Source organism: Salmo salar, chromosome 09, assembly GCF_965601325.2.
Source record: "Salmo salar chromosome 09, fSalSal1, whole genome shotgun sequence".
Taxonomy (NCBI): domain Eukaryota; kingdom Metazoa; phylum Chordata; class Actinopteri; order Salmoniformes; family Salmonidae; genus Salmo; species Salmo salar.
Window position 1 is genome coordinate 34,943,889 of NC_138299.1, and position 22,060 is coordinate 34,965,948.

Genomic DNA, 22,060 nt, shown 5'->3' on the forward strand with positions numbered 1-22,060 from the left:
CTTCGCAGTGAGAATGTTAAGAGCGTAAATGAATGAAGTCAGTTTTCAGATGAGCAGCTTGAGTGGAGAGGTTGATATCAAGCTGTCTGATATGCCAGGATGGAATGTAAAGGAGTAGCTGCAGTTGAGACAGAACAAGCATTGTAGCTCCCTCCCCCCCTCTCCCTCTCCCTCCCTCTCCTCCCTCCCCTCCCTCCCTCCCTCCCTCTCTCCCTCTCTCCCTCTCTCCCTCCCTCCCTCCCATGCTTTGGTCCTGTGTCTGCTACAAAAGCATGACTGTGCACCCATTTCAGCCCTGTTAGCAGGAAGGTAACAGAGTGGGTTACAATCATGTGGTACAAGTTCAGGAAAAGGTTGTTGTGACCTCAGAGCTGGTTTGATCGTAATGCTGCATGAATTCTGTAGCAGGAGAGGCAGGTAGCCTAGCGGTTTAGAGTGTTGGACCAGTAACCGAAAAGGTCGCTGGTTCTGTCGATGTGCCCTTGAGCAAGGCACTTAAGAATAATCACTCCTGTTACTCGCTCTGGATAAGAGCGTCTGCTAAATGACTAAAATGTAAACTGTACAAGCTGACTGTTTGACTGATAATTCCCATGCAGTACATTACAGCTAAAACCCACAAAAAGAGTATCCCACAAGTCAACATTATTTTCTCAGGCCCTCAGAACTTGAGGTGAGCACTAGCAGTATCTATCTAAGGCCTGGGGTGAAAACACTGATGAGTTCATGTTTGTTCTCACACCAACACCAAAGTAAAGTGACCAGTGATGTGAGCAGTGATGCTGATAATGACATCACATTGACCACAGCTTGTCATGTGAATTAACATTAGCCTATAGCTGAGAGTGGTGCTCACATCAACACACCAATAGGGTGGAATGTCAAAGGCATGATAGAATGCAGCATTCTGAGAAACCCTCCAATGGGATGCTCAGGGGAATCGGAGAAGGGGATGGGGAATAACTTTCAGCTGATGTGACATGGAACTGCAGGACAGGTAATGGGCAGACTTACTGTGACACTGTCGTTTTTCTGGACAGTGTGAGAGGAGGAAAAAGCAGAACAACACTGATATTAGACAGTCAGCAGCATGGAAGGTCAAATTAATACTCCACCAACACGAGCCAGTTGTCTGTCTACAATTTACTTTTATGCAGAAGTGAAAGCTGTGTTTTGTAAGACAAAGTCGGTGGCTAGATTACATGTAGAATGAGGATATTTTGAAGTAGCCAAGTCAAGTTTGAAACTGTGCCACATGTAGATTGAAAAGGGGTTATATTCTAATCTGATTATGCAGTAAAAAGCTGTGATAAATCACTAACTCTCTCTCTGCCAACATTTACACATAATCGTTACTATAGTGATACATCTCCATTCATTCAGATAGTTTTAGACAAAACGATTCAGTGTTACTCTACGCCTGTGCATACAGCCAGGCAGCTACAGTCCCAGTGAAACCGGGAAGTAGCCTACTGCCTGAATTTGTCCAATAAACTGGAATATGTCATCAAATTCAGTGTTTCCTTTTTAGTTTATATGGCTTTTGAACCCTGCAGAGGAATACTTATGATTATAAATTATTGAGTCAAGGAAGCCGATTCTTGATTCTATGAATTTGTTTTTTTAACAAGTCTCATGTCTGTTTTCGGTTGCAAAAGGTTTTGCTACGTTGTGCCCTTAATGAACGTGACCCCAGAGTCTACTTACTCACCCTTAGCTCCACCCATTTGTCCAGCAGGCGTTTGTCATTGAACTCGCAGAGCAGGCCCGAGGAGGTGATGCAGAAGGTGCTACCGGCTTTACGACCCTTCCCACATGCCACGTCACTGAAGAAGTTGTTCCTCAGCTCCCCCAGGAGCCCCGAGCGACCCAGCAGAGGAACCGTGGCGTTCACCTAGCAGACGGACAGAGGGAGGCAGGGAGGGGAGAAGGGATGGAGCGATGATTAGAAAGATATTGCTATGGGGTCTGATAGATCTAGTTCATCAGTTTGTTATGTTATCCCAAACCCCGGGATGTAAGACCTTCTATAATGCTTCAACATGGCTATTGAAGTAGATATGTGACATCTATCTTTATTCTAATAGCTTGAGCGATTAGAGATAAGTTTCCCCAACTGGTCCTTCTGACCTCCAACCCAGCGTTGTACATATTTGTTACATTCCAACAATAAACTATGAACATTTCCTTTATGAAAGTCTTATAAATTGAAAAATTATTTTTTACAGATTATTAGCATACACCTAATATGTTCCCTCTGTTGATGATGTTAATTATATATTAAGGTTGAACCAAAAGATTATATGTAACAAAAATGAAATACGAAACAATAATGTATGTTGATGCTAATATGATGTACAATATCCCATTAGGTTTCTATATGATAACAATAGCTTAATATATTTAATATGCCATATACTATTTTTTAACAGTTTCACTAATTAATTTCAATTACCTTAATCATTAAGACACACCCCTCACTACTGTCATTGGTTACACTACTTGCACTGTGTGTCTCCATAACCTGGTTGAAGTGTTCATGACATCACACTGAGGAAGGCACAGTGATGCCCAAACATGGGTAAATACCCATTCAATTGCTGGGAGATTATACATGGAGTGTGTGACTTTATTTTGATAGTTTACATTCCAACAATAACACAAGAGATTAAACTAATGATCAGGGGCTTGCTGATTAATTGCATAGATTAATTACGTTAGTGTTGGAATTGAACCAATATATGGAACAGCTGAAGATCAAGATGACAAGTTGGGGGAAACAACACCCTATTTTCCCTACATAATACACTATATAGGGAAGAGTGTGCAATTTGGAACGCAACCATGATATTAGAGAAACATTCCTGAGAGGCTCAGTTAGATCCAGCATTAGTTATTATTTGTCAGTTATGGATGAGTGATGGAGCTGAGGGATAAGCCTGGAGAAATGTAACCACTCTCAAATTCATAGACAGAGCTGTGGATGCAAGGACTGACCATCCATTTTTATTTTTTATCTAACCTTTATTTAACTAGGCAAGTCAGTTAAGAACAAATTCTTATTTACAATGACGGCCTACACCAGCCAAACCCAGACGACGCTTGGCCAATTAGGTGCCGACCCACGGGACTCCCAATCACGGCCGGTTGTGATGCAGCCTGAAATCGAACCAGGGTGTCTGTAGTGACGCCTCAAGCACTGAGATGCAGTGCCTTAGACCGCTGCGCCACTCGGGAGCCCATGATATCCATGATAAAGCCATACACTAACGTTCTAAAGTTTGGGGTCACTAAGAAATGTTCTTGTTTTTGAAAGAAAAGCACATTTTTTGTCCATTAATATAACATCAAATTGATCAGAAATACAGTGTAGACATTGTTAATGTTGTAAATGACTATTGTAGCTGGTAACAGCAAAAAAATAAATGAAATATCTACATAGGCGTATAGGCCCATTATCAGCAACCATCACTCCTGTGTTCAAATGGCACGTTGTGTTAGCTAATCCAAGTTTATCATTTTGAAGGGCTAATTGATCATTAAAAAAATCATTTTGCAATTATGTTAGCACAGCTGAAAACTGTTGTTCTGATCAAATAAGCAATAAAACTGGCCTTCTTTAGACCACTTGAGTATCTGGAGCATCAGCATTTGTGGGTTCAATTACAGGCTCAAAATGTCCAGAAACAAATAACTTTCTTCTGAAACTCATCAGTCTATTCTTGTTCTGAGAAATGAAGGTTATTCCATGAGAGAAATTGCCAAGAAACTGAAGATCTCGTACAACGCTGTGTACTACTCCCTTCACAGAACAGCACAAACTGGCTCTAACCAGAATAGAAAGACGAGTAAGAGGCCCTGGTGCACAACTGAGCAAGATGACAAGTACATTAGACTGTCTAGTTTGAGAAACAGATGCCTCACAAATCCTCAACTGGCAGCTTCATTAAATAGTACCCGCAAAACACCAGTCTCAACATCAACAGTGAAGAGGCGACTCCAGGATGCTGGCCTTCTAGGCAGAGTTGCAAAGAAAAAGCCATAGACTGGCCAATAAAAATAAAAGTTTAAGATGGGCAAAAGAACACAGACACTGGACAGAGGAAGATTTGAAAGAAGTTATGGACAGACGGATCTAAGTTTGTGTTCGGATCACAAAGAAGAACATTCGTGAGACGCAGAAAACAAATGAAAAGATGCTGGAGGAGTGCTTGACGCCATCTGTCAAACATGGTGGAGGAAATGTGATGGTCTGGGGGTGCTTTGGTGGTGGTAAAGTGGGAGATTTGTACAGGGTAAAAGGGATCTGGAAGAAGGAAGGCTATCACTCCATTTTGCAACGCCATGCCATACCCTGTAGACGGCACTTAATTGGAGCCAGTTTCCTCCTACAACAGGACAATGACCCAAAACACAGCTTCAAACTATGCAAAAACTATTTAGGGAAGAAGTAGCCAGCTGGTATTCTGTCAAAAATGGAGTGGCCAGCACAGTCACCGGATCTCAACCCTATTGAGCTGTTGTGGGAGCAGCTTGACCGTATGGTACGTAAGAAGTGCCCATCAAGCCAATCCAACTTGTGGGAGGTACTTCAGGAAGCATGGGGTGAAATCTCTTCAGATTACCTCAACAAATTGACAACTAGATTGCCAAAGGTCTGCAAGGTTGTAATTGCTGCAAATGGAGGATTACTTGACGAAAGCAAAGTTTGAAGGACACAATTATTATTTCAATTAAAAATCATTATTTATAACCTTGTCAACGTCTTGACTATATTTCCTATTCATTTTGCTCATTTCATGTATGTTTTCATGGAAAACACGGACATTTCTAAGTAACCCCAAACTTTTGAACGGGAGTGTATATCCATGATATCAACATTTATACTGAACAAAAATAAACACAACATGCAAGAATGAAAGATTTTACTCTGTTACAGTTCATAGAAGGAAATCAGTCAAGTGAAATAAATTAATAAGGCCCTAATCTATGGATTGCACATGACTGGGCATGGGAGCATAGGCCCACCCACATGGGAGCCAAGTCTACCCACTGGGGAGCCAGGCTCAACCAATCAGAATACGTTTTTCCATACAAAAGGGCTTTATTACAGAGAAATACTACTCGGCAACAGCTCTGTTGGACATTCCTGCAGTCAGCATGCCAATTGCACGCTCCCTCAAAACTTGGGACATCGGTGGCATTGTGTTGTGTGACAAAACTGCACATTTTAGAGTGGCCTTTTATTGTCCCCAGCACAAGGAGCACCTGTGTAATGATCATGCTGTTTAATCAGTTTCTTGATATACCACACCTGTCAGGTGGATGGATTATCTTGGCAAAGGAGAAATGCTCACTAACAGGGATGTAAACACATTTGTGCACAACATTTTTAAGAAATAAGCTTTTTGTGCGTATGGAACATTTCTGGGATCTTTTATTTAAACTCATGAAAAAATGGGACCAACACTTTACATGTTGTGTTAATATTTTTGTTCAGTATAGTTTTATCCATGTTGAGGCTATATAGTGTTTACATTTACATTGTTTACAAACATTGGCTTATATTTTGGGTTCTGATGGTGTACAACAGGTGAACTAAGCTCAGGAGGCATTTATACATTATATTCTTCAGGAAACAATCAATGGGCACATATCATTCATTTACATCAATAATGGATGTAGCAACTGCACACTGCCCCTTTAAGAAATGTTGTTGTTGGTGTGACTGTGTGAATACCTTGGATGATTTGGTGTGACTGTGTGAATACCTTGGATGATTTGGTGTGACTGTGTGAATACCTTGGATGATTTGGTGTGACTGTGTGAATACCTTGGATGATTTGGTGTGACTGTGTGAATACCTTGGATGATTTGGTGTGACTGTGTGAATACCTTGGATGATTTGGTGTGATCCAGGTACCAGAACTTGACGTGCCTGTTCCCTGCCGTGACAAAGTAGTTGCTGTCATCTGAGAAGGACACAGCTGTGACTTTACTGGACACCTTGTTGGCTGCCACCACTATGTTTTTCTGAGCGGAGAAGAAGAGCACAGAACAGAGCTTTAGATCAACCGTGGATATATACTTTGTCCTCAGACAAGCATAAAGGAAAAATAGTATAAAACATTGAAGGGTAGCTCAAAAACAGCTCTTACCATTTTCCACTATACCGGTCTAGTGCATTTGGAAAGTATTCAGACCCCTTCACGGTTTCAACATTTTGATATATTACAGCCTTATTCTAAAATAGATTTTTTTTCAAAATCTCTCCTCAATACCCCATAATGACAAAGCAAATGTATTAAAAATATAAACACAGAATTACCTTATAAGTATTCAGACCCTTTGCTATGAGACTCAAAATTGAGCTTAGGTGCATCCTGTTTCCATTGATCATCCTTGAGATGTTTCTACAACTTGATTGGAGTCCACCTGTGGTATATTCAATTGATTGGACATGCTTTGGAAAGGCACACACCTGTCTATATAAGGTCCCACTGTTGACAGTGCATGTCAGAGAAAAAACCAAGCTATGAGGTCGAAGGAATTGTCTGTAGAGCTCAGAGACAGGATTGTGTCGAGGCACCAATCTGGGGAAGGGTTCCAAAAAAATGTCTGCAGCATTGAAGGTCCCCAAGAACACAGTGGCCTCCATCATTCTTAAATGGAAGACGTTTGGAACCACCAAGACTCTTTCTAGAGCTGGCCGCCCGGCCAAACTGACCAATCGGGGGAGAAGGGCCTTGGTCAGGGAGGTGACCAAGAACCCGATGGTCACTCTGACAGAGCTCCAGAGTTCCTCTGTGGAGATGGGAGAACCTTCCAGAAGGACAACCATCTCTGCAGCACTCAACCAATCAGGCCTTTATGGTAGAGTGGCCAGATGGAAGCCACTCCTCAGTAAAAGGCACATGACAGCCCGCTTGAAGTTTTCCAAAAGGCACCTAAAGGACTCTGACCATGAGAAACAAGATTCTCTGGTCTGATGAAACCAAGATTGAGCTATTTGGCCTGAATGCCAAGCATCACATCTGGAGGAAACCTGGCACCATCCCTACGGTAAAGCATGGTGGTGGCAGCATCATGCTGTGGGGATGTTTTTCAGCGGCAGGGACTGGGAGACTAGTCAGGATCGGGGCAAAGATGAACGGAGCAAAGTACAGCGATATCCTTGATGAAAACCTGCTCCAGAGTGCTCAGGCCATTAGAGTGGGGCAAGGTACACCTTCCAACAGGACAACGACCCTAAGCACACAGCCAAGACAACACAGGAGTGGCTTCGGGACAAGTCTCTGAATGTCCTTGAGTGGCCCAGCCAAAGCCCGGACTTGAACCCGATCGAACATCTCTGGAGAGACCTGAAAATAGCTGTGCAGCGACGCTCCCCATCCAACCTGACAGAGCTTGAGAGGATCTGCAGAGAAGAATGGGAGACACTTCCCAAATACAGGTGTGCCAAGCTTGTAGCGTCATATGCAAGAAGACTCGAGGCTGTAATATCTGCTAAAGGTGCTTCAACAAAGTACTGAGTAAAGGGTCTGAATACTAATGGTAATGTCATATTTCATTTTTTTTTTTTATACATTTGCTAAAATTTCTAAGAACCTGTTTTTGCCTTGTCATTACTTTGTCATTAGTTTAGAGAGTTGCTAGCTACCTTCCAGGCCCAAACATTGATAATCATGTCGTGCTGGTATCCCACGCTGACGATGTACTTGCTGTTGGGGGAGAAGGCCACACAGGAGATGCCGTACTTATGTTCCTGTAACTCAGCAACCTGGGTCCGTTCTGCAACGTCCCACACCCGCACAGCAGGCATGTGCCCACTCTGGAGAAACAGAGAGAGACAGACAGAGAAACAGAGTGACATAGAGAAAGAGAGAGACAAGAGAGACAGACAGAGACGAGACAAGAGAGAGAGACAGACAAAGAGGGAGACAGACAAAGAGAAAGAGAAACAGAGACAGACAGAGACACAGACAGAGACAGATAGACACAGACAGATAGACAAAGAGAGACAGACAGAGAGACAGAGAGACAGAGAGACAGACAAAGAGAGACAGACAAAGAGGGAGACAGACAAAGAGAGACAGACAAAGAGAGAGAGAGAGACAGACAGACAAATACAGACAGAGAGACAGACAAAGACAGACAGACACAGACCGAGAGAGAAAAGAATGCATAATAGAGCAGATAATGTACAAACCATTGTGCTTGTTTTCACTCTACACACCATGTGTCACACATCCCCCACCCACACATTCTATATTCATTTTTTTTCACTTTTATTTATAGCAGCAAGTGAATTGTTATAATAACCACCTGACAGGTTTGTGTTCACAAGGTGATGTCGCCACAGTCAGAATCCCTGGATCATGCAGATGGACAGGAGACGCTCTAGTCTCCACTAAGCTCTTCAATGTACCCTGTAACTGCTTCCCAATCTGCTAATGATTTGTCTTATGCAACTCAACGACAGAACAGAAGATCAAGTGGAGGGAATTTAAAGAGGACAGGCGAGGGAAGCTTAAGCCAGGAAACATATTCTAATACATCCCCTCTGCAGGCAGCGGCTCTGTACGCATCATTTTTATACTGGCTATGGAAAGAGGTACTGTATGAGCGACATAAGGCATATTTCTACAAATGTCAGATACAGGTACGTGTAGTGTTTTGATGGTAAATAAATCTAACCAACTACAGTAGCAGCTAGGTACAGTAAACCCATGGTTGGGATTAGCTTTTGCTGCATCTCCTTTGAACAAAACACAATCAGGAGAGATGTTGTCTAGCTCTTTATAAGAAATAACAGAAGCAGACTGAACAGAGAGCATACATAGGGGAGGCAGCATGGTCACTGACAGCATGGTCAGTCAGCTACACCACAGAGGACAGAGAGGCAGGGTGAGCTGAGCACCAGCACGTGCTGTGTGCCTTCTGCCACTGGCACATCCATGGAAGTCTCCCTCTTTCCTCTTCCTCTTCCCTCCCTCTCTCTCTGACTCTGTCAGCTGTCTGAAGGAGTCTGGCACCCTGCCCCCTCCTGCTGCCATGGCAACCCTGCAACAGCACACACACTTTTCTGGCTAGTATGGATTAAACTAACACACACGCGTGCACTGACAGAGTCAATGGTGCAGCGCGAACACGGTATTGGTACAGTCACAGCTATAGACACAGTCCTTTGTAGATGTGGTACAGACAGTGTTCCGTTTATGAACTGTGGGGTTGGACGCTGCAATGATAGCTCTGCCATGCCCTGGCAGTGGATCAGGAAACGGTCAGCAATTTTTTAGGAAGCTACAGTATCATCATTTCATCACGGCATGCAAAGACACAATATAGGGCCCTAAAAAAATCTGTTATATTTTGCCTGATTACGTTTAGTTTTTTCCCAAATTCAGTTTTCTCCGTTTTGTTTTTCCAGTGTCCGTTTTCCCCTTTTTTCAGGTTTTCACTCTCAAAATCACACTTTTCTTTATAGAAAAGTAGCATAGGCTACTTTGTAGTTAACATTTAACTGAAGGTTTTTGTGAAAGCCTTTCCATCTACCAGAAGACTTTTCATTAGCATCATCGCTAACAGCTACACAAAGTGGTAGACGCACGTACTGCACATATAGATGAGGAATTCTCTTTGCTTTTTCAGAAAGTTGCAGGAAATACAAATCACTGATGGATTCTGTTCAAGTCTTATGATACAATTTGACAAATTAATTCACTTTAAATACATTTAGTTGATTCCCTATTAAGTTTGACACATTTTTGAATACTGTTGAATTCTGTTTTAATGTCTGGATTCCGTGATTCTGTCCACGTTTTTTTCGCATCACAGATTTTATAGGTCCCTAACAATGGAATGACACTCACCTCTCCAGTGACCACAAATTTGCCATCAGGGGAAAATGACAGAGTGGTGATGGTTTTCCTGTGAAGAGAATAGGAGACAGAGGAGAGGAAACGTTTCATTACTGTCGAAAATAAGTGAATGCATCCTGGTCTCGAGGGGTTTTTCCGCTTGGGGTGTACTCTATGACAATGGCACACTCAATACATCAATCTGATGATTATCGTCACACACTAAAGTAAAGATTAGAGGCTCCTACACCACAGGAAAGGAGTCCTACACAATTGCTGCCGTACCGACAGTACAGTCTGAGAACAGTAAAACGATACACCCTGTGGTGGTAAAGACACGAGTGTTGCAGAAATAGTATCTGGCTGAATGGTCACCTCAATGGCCTGTGACTGGGAGTCAAATGGTTGTTTAAAAAGGTTCAATTTCAAGGTGTTTCTTAAACTGTTGAAGCCATTACCACGATCCAGTACTGGTACACAGAGATATTGTCTGCCAACCTATGTTGTGCAATACTTCATTGGAAATAAATGTATGCCCTAGGGCTTATGTGGGGAACCGGTTGCCATTTGGAACGCACGATTTTCCCCCTAGCTAGGTGTCGAATGTTTGATGCATAGCCAAGCAGCTTTTCTCTTATCAAATGTTGTACTAAGCATTACTGTACTGTGATCTAATCATGGCAGGGTAATAATTAGTCTGTAGAGTGATGAGCTTTAGGAGTAGAGCAGAGAGGGAATTAAGTTCCAGTTTTAGTCTCCAGCAAGGAGAGATTAAGAAAACAAACTCATCTCGGTATATGACAGAATGAAGACTGGATGGAGCCAGCTAGTCACATTGATTTAGAGGACATTGTTTCAGCCCTAATGATGCGACCACATCTACCTACCTGTGCTTTTTCCACACATGAAAGGGGTTGGCAGTGGCTTTGAAGCCGGGGTGCTGCTTTGGTCGTGGCTGACTGTCTGTCCAGTGCTCTTGTTCAGTCGTTCCATAAGCCATGTTGTGTTAGACACTATAGACTAGCTCCCTCCCGCTCATCCAGATGGCCTGTATTTACAGGTCCTACAGGGTTAGGCAATCCTACTCCATGGAACCAAAAATCTTCACTATTATTCTACAATGTAGAGAATATTAAAAAATAAAGAAAAACCCTGGAATGAGTAAGCGTGTCCAAACTTTTGATTGGAACTGTATATGGGTGGCAGGTAGCCTCGAGGTTAGAGCGTTGGGCCAGTAATCGAAAGATCACTTGTTCGAATCCCGGAGCCGACAAGGTGAAAAGTCTGTGGCTGTGGTCTTGGGCAAGGCACTTCACCTGGAATTCTCCAGGGCTTCCCACTGGACTGATACAAATAATCATGATCATTCTGCCAGGTCAGCATAGGCTACTTTGTAGTTAACATTTAACTGAAGGTTTTTGTGAAAGCCTTTCTATCTACCAGAAGACTTTTCATTAGCATCATCGCTAACAGCTACACAAAGTGGTAGACGCACGTACTGCACATATAGACGAGGAATTCTCTTAGCTTTTTCAGAAAGTTGCAGGAAATACAAATCACTGATGGATTCTGTTCAAGTCTTATGATAAACTTGGACATGTCTTGAGACACAGGTGATGGCTGGGTATGTAGCCTATGCAAAAAATCAAGACTATTGTCATGGAATTGCTATTACAATCTTTACTGTTGTAGTTTTGGTATGTAAGCTATGTATGAGGAGGAACCCTTAAGCCTAAGTGACTGTGACTCGCTGGCTGCAGCCACCCACTCTCCTGGCTTGGCCTGGCTTGACGGACTGAACAGCAGGCAGCAGTTACCCTGTATGAAGCCTCACCTGGAGCTGTTGAGGATGTGATGCTGTTTGTTCTTCTTGGGGTTCAGCAGCACCACCACACATCTGTAGGAAAGAGAAGGAACGAGAATAGGGGTTAGACTACATAGACCTACTCAGGGGAATGACCCCAAAAATCAAGGGTCAGCGGTCTCCCATGTAGCTCAGTTGGTAGAGCATGGTGCTTGCAACACCAGGGTTGTGGGTTCGATTCCCACTGGGGACCAGTACAAAAAAAAGTATGGAAATATATGCACTAATACTGTAAGTTGCTCTGGATAAGAACGTCTGCTAAAATGGCACATTTAAAATGGACTGCAAAGTGCTAGCTAAAAAGTACAGTAAACTAACATGCAAAGTTAGGTAAGTAATAAACTGAAACAAAGCTACTGCAGAGAGTGTGGACTGAGTCACAACACAGACTACATGAAATTCCCTGTTGCCAAGCATCTTGCCAAGAATAACTCCTGAGCCGCACTAAAATAAAGTTACATAAATACTTAATATCCCTCTCTTGCTGTATGTTAGGTTGAATATCAGAGTAGAGGACAGCATGGTTGCAAAGTCACTGTGTGTGAGTGTTTGAGTGAATGCAGGAGCACTGAGTAGCATGACCAAGCAAAAAACAGATTGCCTTTTTAAGCTGCTTCCATTTCTTGTTTCATCTCCCAGTGGGGAAATACTCCTAGAAAGGAAACAACCTTATTACATGGCAGGGAAGATGAGAGGGAATACTTGTTGTGTAGTCAGTCACTGGCAATGTGTCAGGGAAAGGCTGGGCACTGTTGTGATCATCAGAGCTGCTGGAAAAGCCTTTGAATAGAAGTGTTCCAGGTGTACTGGGGATACAATCAAAGGGACAGCCAGGCACTATGACATCACCGAGATTGCACAGATAAGAGGGAGAAAGTTCCAGAAAAAAAATGGTGGTGCACCTTGGGAAACTCTACAGTAGCCCTACCATACTACTGTCTACTGAGCTAGTAGCCTCTCCACCACAGAGCAGCTGACAAAGACTTGCTTTGCTCTTAAAGAGTCTCCAGAGAATCAAACTGGGCACTGAGACTGCAGCCCGATGCCACGCTTGTACAGGAAGCCCAGCATGTGTCTGTGTGATGCTTAATAGAGTAAAGCTCCTCAGTCCCTCTGAACTGGCTCCTACTGAGAGGGAGAGGAGGTGGTGACGGTCCATGCCAGACAACAACCGTGGCAGACTTAGTCTACCCTGGCACTGCTCATGTGTGCCATTCAGAGGGTGAATGGGCAAGACATAATATTTAAGTGCCTTTGAACTGGGTATGGTAGTAGGTGCTAGATACACACAGACCTTCCCTCCCCTGGTCAATGGCTGTCTGAGGTGCTGGAGAGGCTTCTGCTTGCAGCCTGAAATGCCACATATGTATGTTGCAGATACAAATGGGACTGTTACAGTAACTGGCCAGCAGCCAGCCAGCTCTCCAGCCTGGCACGGTGTAAACACGACACACAGACAGAACGAGAACGGGAGAGAAAACGAGAGAGAGAACGAGAGAGAGAAAACGAGAGAGAGAGAGAAAACGAGAGAGAGAGAGAACACGAGAGAGAGAGAGAACACGAGAGAGAGACAGACTGCGTCCCAAATGGCACCCCCTATTCCCATAAGGGTCAAAAGTAGTGCACTACATGGAGAATAGGGTGCCATTTGAGACAGCATCTGTTAGTCAGTGGTTGACTACCTAGGCCCCTGGAGCAGGTTTTATGCTGCCTGCTTGCTGGTGTCACATTTCAGAGAGCAGCCAGAGAGGACTGTGGGAAGACGGGACAGGCAGGCCAGCTGGGCCCCAGGGTGAGAGACCACACCACAGAACAATTCCTGTCTGCTGTGCTGTCATCTCATTCAATAGGTAGGAAACAAGCTGCACGTTGTTGAGTGAGTGCACTACATCACTGCCTTGGCTGTCATCGGTTTGTGCTTTATGAGCCTATGTCAGCATTAGAGGAATGGCTCATGGCTGTCTACTCTGTGGCATTACTTCAGCCAGAACTACAGGGGTGGGAGGGGAATGAGCTCATGGATCAATATACCATTACTCATTGCACCACAAACACACCATAAAACGCCCTCCCTCCCTTCTACAGTTCCACTGGGTTTTACAGGGGAAGCTAGAGAGTGTGGAATATTGAGTGGTTCGAACATAATAGCATTATTGGATTGGAGTGTACGTAGAACCATGGGATTGATAGACAGGGCTCAGATCAAAGACCTGAGGAGGAGTGCTGAACGTGAGCTTCTTCTCTCAGGCAAAACAATCCTACACGTTCTCTTTCCCACAAGACAGGCTGCAGTACTTGGCTAGCACAAACTGCCAACTGCTATCCTGTTTTTTCTATCCCAGACACTGCTGGTCATCCTGTGTCAGCAAGCACAGTCAAATGAACACAGTTGGCTATTTATTAGCAAAGACATGAATCAGGAAACTAACAGAGTGTCTTGAAGATCTACAGAGTAGCCTAGATAATCAGTAACATTTACATTTACATTACATACAGTAACATCACTACTACCTTAGGCTAAGCATTAGGAAAAGCTCTAATGCTTCATCAAAACATGTTTTCCCCACCTATACCATGACACTAAACAAACAGACAAGCTCTAACCTACAGACATTAGCTCCATCCAAAATGGCACCCTATTCCCTACATCAGGGGTATTCAACTCTTACCCTACGAGGTCTGGAGCCTGCTGGTTTTCTGTTCAACCTGATAAATAATTACACTCACCTGGTGTCCCAGGTTTTTTTCCTTATTAAACAGGTCAGGGCAACTGGGCTGGTTATACACTATACAGTACCAGTCAAAAGTTTGGACACACCTACTCATTCAAGGGTTTTTCTTTACAATTACAATTTTCTACATTGTAGAATAATAGTGAAGACATCGACACTATGAAATAACACATATGGAATCATGTAGTAAGCAAAAAAAGTGTTAAACAAATGAAAATATATTTGAGATTTGAGATTCTTCAAAGTAGCCACCCTTTGCCTTGATGACAGCTTTGCACACTTGGCATTCTCTCAACCAGCTTCACCTGGAATGCTTTTCCAACAGTCTTGAAGGAGTTCCCACGTATGCTGAGCACTTGTTGGCTGCTTTTCCTTCACTCTGCGGTCCAACTCATGCCAAACCATCTCAATTGGGTTGAGGTCGAGTGATTGTGGAGGCAAGGTTATCTGACGCAGCACTCCATCACTCTCCTTCTTGGTCAAATAGCCCTTACACAGCCTGGAGGTGTGTTGGGCTATTGTCCTGTTGAAAAACAAACGATAGTGGGAGTAAGCGCAAACCAGAGGGGATGGCGTATCTCTGCAGAATGCTGTGGCAGCCACACTGGTTAAGTGTGCCTTGAATTCTAAATAAATCCCATACAGTGTCACCAGCAAAGCACCCCCACACCATCACACCACCTCCTCCATGCTTCACAGTGGGAACCACACATGCAGAGATCATCCATTCGGCAGTTGAGTCCAAATTTGAGATTTTTGGTTCCATCAGACCAAAGGACAGATTTCCACCAGTCTAATGTCCATTGCTCATGTTTCTTGGCCCAAGTAAGTCTCTTCTTCTTATAGGTGTCCTTTAGTAGGGGTTTCTTTGCAGCAATTCGACCATGAAGGCCTGATTCACGCAGTCTCCTCTGAACAGTTGATGTTGAGATGTGTCTGTTACTTTATCTCTGTGAAGCATTTATTTGGGCTGCAATCTGAAGCTGGTAACTAATGAACTTCTTATCTGCAGAAGAGGTAACTCTGGGTCTTCCTTTCCTGTGGCGGTCCTTATGAGAGCCAGTTTCATCATAGCGCTTGATGGTTTTTGCGACTGCACTTGAAGACATTTTCTGGATTGACAGACCTTCATGTCCTAAAGTAATGATGGACTGTTGTTTCTCTTTTCTTATTTGAGCGGTTCTTGACCTAATATGGACTTGGTCTTTTACCAAATAGGGCTACCTTGTCACAAAACAACTGATCGTCTCAAGAAGGAAAGAAATTCTACAAAATAACTTATAACAAGGCACGCCTGTTAATTGAAATGCATTCCAGGTAACTACCTCATGAAGCTGGTTGTGAGAATGCCAAGAGTGTGCAAAGCTATCATCAAGGCAAAGGGTGGCTACTTTGAAGAATCTCAAATATATTTAGATTTGTTTTTTGGTCACTACATCATTCCATATGTGTTATTTCATAGTTTTGATGTCTTCACTATTATTCTACAATGTAGAAAATAGTAAAAATAAAGAAAAACCCTCGAATGAGAAGGTATGTCCAAACTTTTGACTGGCACTGTATACACTGTATACACAAAAAAAACTTACTACCGAGTTCCAAACTGCCTCTGGAAGCCACCTCAGCACAAGAACTGTTCGTCGGGAGTTTCATGAGATTGGTTTCCATGGCCGGGCAGCTGCTCACAAGCCTAAGATCATTATGCGCAATGCCAAGCGTCGGCTGGAGTGATGAATCACGCTTCACCATCTGGCAGTCCGACGGAATGCATAGTGCCAACTGTAAAGTTTGGTGGAGGAGGAATAATGGTTAGGGCTAGGCCCCTTAGTTCCAGTGAAGGGAAATTTTAACGCTACCGCATACAATGACATTGTGCTTCTAACTATGTGGCAACAGTTTGGGGAAGACGCTTTCCTGTTTCAGCATGACAATGTTGCCGTGCACGAAGCGAGGTCCATACAGAAATGGTTTGTTGAGATCGGTGACGAAGAACTTGACTGGTCTGCATAGTGCCCTGACCTCAATGCCATCAAACACTGTTAGGATGAGTTGGAACGCCCACTGTGAGCCAGGCCTGATCACCCAACATCAGTGCCCAACCTCACTAATGCTCGTGGCTGAATGGAAGCAAGTCCCCGCAGCAATGTTCCAACATCTAGTGGAAAGCCTTCCCAGAAGAGTGGAGGCTGTTATAGTATCAAAGAGGGGACCAACTCCATATTAATGCCCATGATTTTAGAATGAGATATTTGACGAGCAGGTGTCCACATACTTTTGGTCATGTAGTGTATTTGAACAGATAAGAGGCTGGAGAGGAGATGGGGCTATAACCGTTCAGCAGAATTTACATGGAAAATATTATGCAAACTTCAGCCAACCAAAGAATTGCTGCTGAATGGTAACCACTAGTTAGAATCACAATGCTAACACTGTCATAGAAATATAAACATACATTTTAGCAGACGCTCTTATCCAGAGCGACTTACAGTAGTGCTTGAATACATTTCATTTCATGCATTTTTATTTTTTTTACTGGCCCCCCGTGGGAATCGAACCCACAACCCTGGCATTGCACACACCATGCTGGCGTTGCAAACACCATGCTCTACCAACTGAGCCACAGGGAAGGGGAAAGCTTATATACTTGCAAAACAATAAAAACATTGATGTTCAACATGGCAGCACGCACCTTATCTCATGCAAGTATTCTAACTGGTTTCAGAGCAATATTATTTGCCTTATTTGTTGTCCTCCATTCACGCTGAGACAGACTGGACGACCTCATCATTAATCTGCCATGCTGCAAGTCTCCTGTCCCGGTACTGTCAGGGTAAATGGCTAACTACAATGGGAGCAAAACTAGGGGTTCTCTGGCCTTAAAGATGCGTAATAAAGAGCTTGTATCATTTCCACCAGTAGTTTGGAAAGCAGCGCTCACGAGCCAAAACAGGTCCTCGGACATTGTGTACGACGTCATCCATTTCGTATGACGTTACGTCCTGCAAAAAATAAATCACTGCGCAATTCGTATGACATGTAACAAATTTGTAAGTGCTTAAGATCCTGTTCAATCTCTTTAAATCTACTGTGGAACAATGCAACCCTGATGAAGGCAGCATATTGTAGCTGTACCAACGTTGGTACCTATAAAACGCAATGAATCAGAGCCATGAGAGTGTGCACAATAAGAGAGACTACATAAGAGACAGATACAGTAGTCTACTGTAGATAAACAAAGTGTTAAAGAATATATATTTACTGCCTCAGGATTGAGGCTATTCTCTGTAGTCAGTGCTTTCATTGGAGCTGTATTTTTGTATTCTCCTCAGTTTTTCTTTTCAGTCCATCCAGCGCCTCAAGTCTTACCGCATCCTTTGAGAGTACAGTTACAGATGCTGTTGTGGGACCCTCCAGCAAAGAGCTGCAATGCAGCACAGAGGCAGAGTACACTCCTCTACTTCTGAGCAGGGCTATCTAATAGCTAGGGGCTACAAGAGGACAATTACCACCACCCCCCCCCACCTTCTTCCTAACCCTCGCTCCCTCTTCACACATACGCACCCGTACACACACTCAGTTAATACTGACTCAGTTTGCTGCAGTGCGGTACGGTGCGGTCAGGACAAGTCGAGGGTGCCTGTCTGACACACATCTATCTAGTCACACATGTTAGACTCCTCCAACAGCCAGCAGGACGTTAAATGCTCACAGAGGACATTTATTCCACATCACTAGAGACGCCGCTGTCTCAGACGACCCAGACATTAATTCATCCAAAACCCACACAGTCCTAGCCTGTTCAATAATCTCACATATTATTCTAGGTTGCACTGTATATATATATCACACACTATAGTACCATGGAAATGGACCTATACAGTCAATGTGCTGCATTCAGGTTCTGCCATAAATGCACTAACAATAGGTAGGCAAAGGTGTCATTTAAAAGGGGCAATCGGAAGTTGCTACATCCATTTTTGGAATGATATATGAATTATATGTACCCATTGATTCTTGAAGAATATAACCTATGAGCTTAGTTCAACTGTTGTACCCCATCAGAACCAGTAATAATCTTGTTTTATTCCAATGTTTGTATACAAAGTAAATGTAAACAAACAATACATAGCCTGAAAACATGGTTAAGACTATTATTTTGATATCATGGAAGGTCAGTCCATTCATGCATAGCTCGGTTTATGAATCTGAGATTGGTTACATTTCTCCAGCCCCATCCCTCAGTTTTTAATCGAACAGGGGCAGGGGGAAATGTTTTATCGTTTCTACTGCTGATTGCCACTAAGACGTTCGCAGAAAATGCTGATATCCTTCAGTCAAACAACAAAGTTATTTTAAATTAAAAAAATACTCTCCCTTGTCACTGACTCAGCATTCAACGAATTGTCTTTGGGATCCTGATATTCCCAATCCCCGATAATATAATAAAAACATTTTATATAGTGAGTTACAGTTCATATGAGAAAATCAGTCAACTGAAATAAATTCATTAGGACCTAATCTATGGATTTCACAGGACTGGGAGGCCATAAGCCCACCCACTTGGGAGCCAGGCCCAGGCAATCAAAATGAGTTTTTCCCCACAAAAGGACTTCATCACAGACAAACACTCCTCAGTTTCATCTGCTGTCAGGGTGGCTGGTCACAGACGATCCCGCAGGTGAAAAAGCCGGATGTGGAGGTCCTGGGCTGGCGTGGTTACATGTGGTCTGAGGTTGTGAGGCCGGTTGGATGTTCTGCCAAATTCTCTAAAACGATGTTGGAGGCGGTTTATGGTAGAGCAGTTAACATTAAATTCTCTGGCAACAGCTCTGGTGGACATTCCTGCAGTCAGCATGCCAAATGCACTCTCTCTCAAAACTTGGGACATCGGTGGCATTGTGTTGTGTGACAAAACTGCACATTTTAGAGTGGCCTTTTATTGTCCCCAGCACAAGGAGCACCTGTGTAATGATCATGCTGTTTAATCAGTTTCTTGATATGCCACACCTGTCAGGTGGATGGATTATCTTGGCAAAGGAGAAATGCTCACTAACAGGATGTAAGCAAATTTGTGCACAAAATTTGAGAGAAATAAGCTTTTTGTGCATATGGATATTCTCTGGGATCTTTTATTTCAGCTCATGAAACATGGGACAAACGTTTTTTTTTTTTTTTCAGTATACATATTCTAGAGAAGTAGGCTAAATGGAACCAATTCAATTTTCCATGAAGGATCTGGGCCATTGTGGGGTGTGGTCTGGTCAAAAAGTAGTGCACTACCCTATATTAAAAGAGAATAGGGTACAATTTCAGATGCACGCATAGCTAGACCTCGTCAGGTACAGGACTCAGCACAGGGTCGTATTCAGTAGTGCACACCATAGAAAAGCGTAGCAAAACATTTTGAAATGAGAATGAGCTTTTCTTAAGTTCAGGTTAGTAGTCCCTCCCAGTTTCAGTCCGTTTGGTTCTTAATGAATACGACCCGGGCCATGATGAAAACGACCCGGGCCATGTGTGACAGCTTTGTGTAAGGGCTTGGACTGACCCTAAACCCTCCACAGACAGACACTCTCTGGTGTGAAGCTGCTTCCTCTCCAACAAAAACATCTGCAGCGTCGTCCAAATGACACCCTATCCCCTATACAGTACACCAGTACTTTTTACCAGGGCTCATAGGGCTCTGGTGAAAAGTAGTGCACTTCATAGGGAATAGGGTGCCAATTGGGACAGCCTAAGACATCTGCCGGGTCTCATTGGATCTGTAGCTCAGCCTAACACGCACATTAACACAAGCAGCTGAGTAAGCAGAAAATAGATCTTTCTGATTCCTGTAATTCCTTGTTGGGATGCCTGTGACCATCTCCACTCCCAATCCAAGGAATCTGTATCAGGCTTACCCCGGCACTTTACACTTCCAGGAAGTAGGCTTTGGCTACTGTATTTATTTAGAATCAATGATCTGTACTGATGGAACTGTACGCCACTGTGTAACCTAGTGTGTAGTACAAGAGTATATATATGTAGTATATATCACGGACTGGTGCGTCATAGTTCCTCTCTGTTCAGTGGTAAAAGTGGCGGTCATGTGATTCCATTCGTTGTTTTCATAGCCGCACGCAGCTGTAAAGCCTAACAACGTAATGAGATGATGAAGCATGTGATAGAGGGCAGAGACTCTCCCTCACATTGTAGCCCACGTTGTCCACAGTCCACCATATGAGCAGACCCCTTGGAGAGATTGAAAACAATAGCTTGGTTCCTATGTGAATGTCGGAGGCTCTTACTCCATACAGCAAACAAATTAAGTTCCCTCAGGAAAAAACTAGTTATTTTACTTAAGTTTATACAGCACTTTTAAGGCTTAAGGAAACTATATGGAGCAATATCCATTGTTGTTGTTGATGGCTGGCTGAGCATAGGCCTACTCGGCAATTTAGTTGCCAATTACTAGATGTGTAGTATTGCAGAGAAACCTCATGTGGAGACACTGAAAACTGACTTAAAGGTCTAGCTAATGCATCTTAGGCTCTATCATCTCTAAAGACTTCGCTCCTTAGGAGGAAAATGACATGACGTGTTATTGAAGTGATACAACGGTATGACTGTCGTAGTACAAGGAAAGCATCAAGCTGTAAAACTTTAACCACGGCTAAAATCCTAGTTAAAGCAGTGCTTTGCACAGCATACCGCCTCTCAAACCTTGTAGCAAGGACTTTTTCTGAAAGTGTCAACCTAGCGAGCTACATAACTAAAACGGCTCCTCATGACACAGTTCTTCTGTGTTCATATACCACAAGATATCTTTCCCCTGATGAATACAATACACACAGGTCCTGATCACTGCTGAGAAATGACTTTCCTCCTCTCTCTCTCCAGCTTTCTCGCTCCACTCATTCTCTGAATAATCTTACCGTCTAGGGACTTCTGAACTGTATTAAATTCAAAACCTAATGGTGCTCTGCCACTGTTTACCTAGTCAGCTCTGAACTGACTTAATGGTGCTCTGTTTAACTAGTCAGCTCTGAACTGACTTAATGGTGCTCTGTTTACCTCGTCAGCTCTGAACTGACTTAATAATGGTGCTCTGTTTACCTCGTCAGCTCTGAACTGACTTAATAATGGTGCTCCGTTTACCTAGTCAGCTCTGAACTGACTTAATAATGGTGCTCTGTTTACCTAGTCAGCTCTGAACTGACTTAATAATGGTGCTCTGTTTACCTAGTCAGCTCTGAACTGACTTAATAATGGTGCTCGGTTTACCTAGTCAGCTCTGAACTGACTTAATGGTGCTCTACCTATCTAGTCAGTTCTGTAATGATAGATCACACATGGCCTCCACGCATATGCTTCACATTATCCAAAAATGACTTTTTTAAATATATTTTTATTTAACTAGGCAAGTCAGTTAAGAACAAATTCTTATTTACAATGACAGCCTACACCAGCCAAACCTGGAAGACACTGGGCCAATTGTGGCGGGGGCGGCAGGTAGCCTTGTGGTTAGAGCGTTGGGCCATTAACCGAAAGGTTGCTTGATCGAATCCCGAGCTGAAAAGGTAAAACAAATATGTCGTTCTGCTCCTGAACAAGGCAGTTAACCC

The 22,060-nt window shown here is 43.3% G+C and overlaps 1 protein-coding gene across 4 annotated transcripts in view; it reads right to left on the reverse strand.

The window, feature by feature from the left end:
• LOC106611246 (mitogen-activated protein kinase-binding protein 1) overlaps nt 1-22,060 on the reverse strand; it is a 55,325-nt gene that overhangs the window by 27,064 nt on the left and 6,201 nt on the right. For all 4 annotated transcript variants that reach the window (XM_082955747.1, XM_082955746.1, XM_082955745.1 and 1 more), the window contains exons 3-7: nt 11,695-11,757; nt 9,873-9,930; nt 7,661-7,831; nt 5,896-6,033; nt 1,712-1,894 (exon numbers count right to left, since the gene is read on the reverse strand). In XM_082955747.1, the coding sequence (XP_082811873.1) occupies nt 1,712-1,894; nt 5,896-6,033; nt 7,661-7,831; nt 9,873-9,930; nt 11,695-11,757 (613 nt within the window). The remainder of the gene's footprint in view (nt 1-1,711; nt 1,895-5,895; nt 6,034-7,660; nt 7,832-9,872; nt 9,931-11,694; nt 11,758-22,060) is intronic.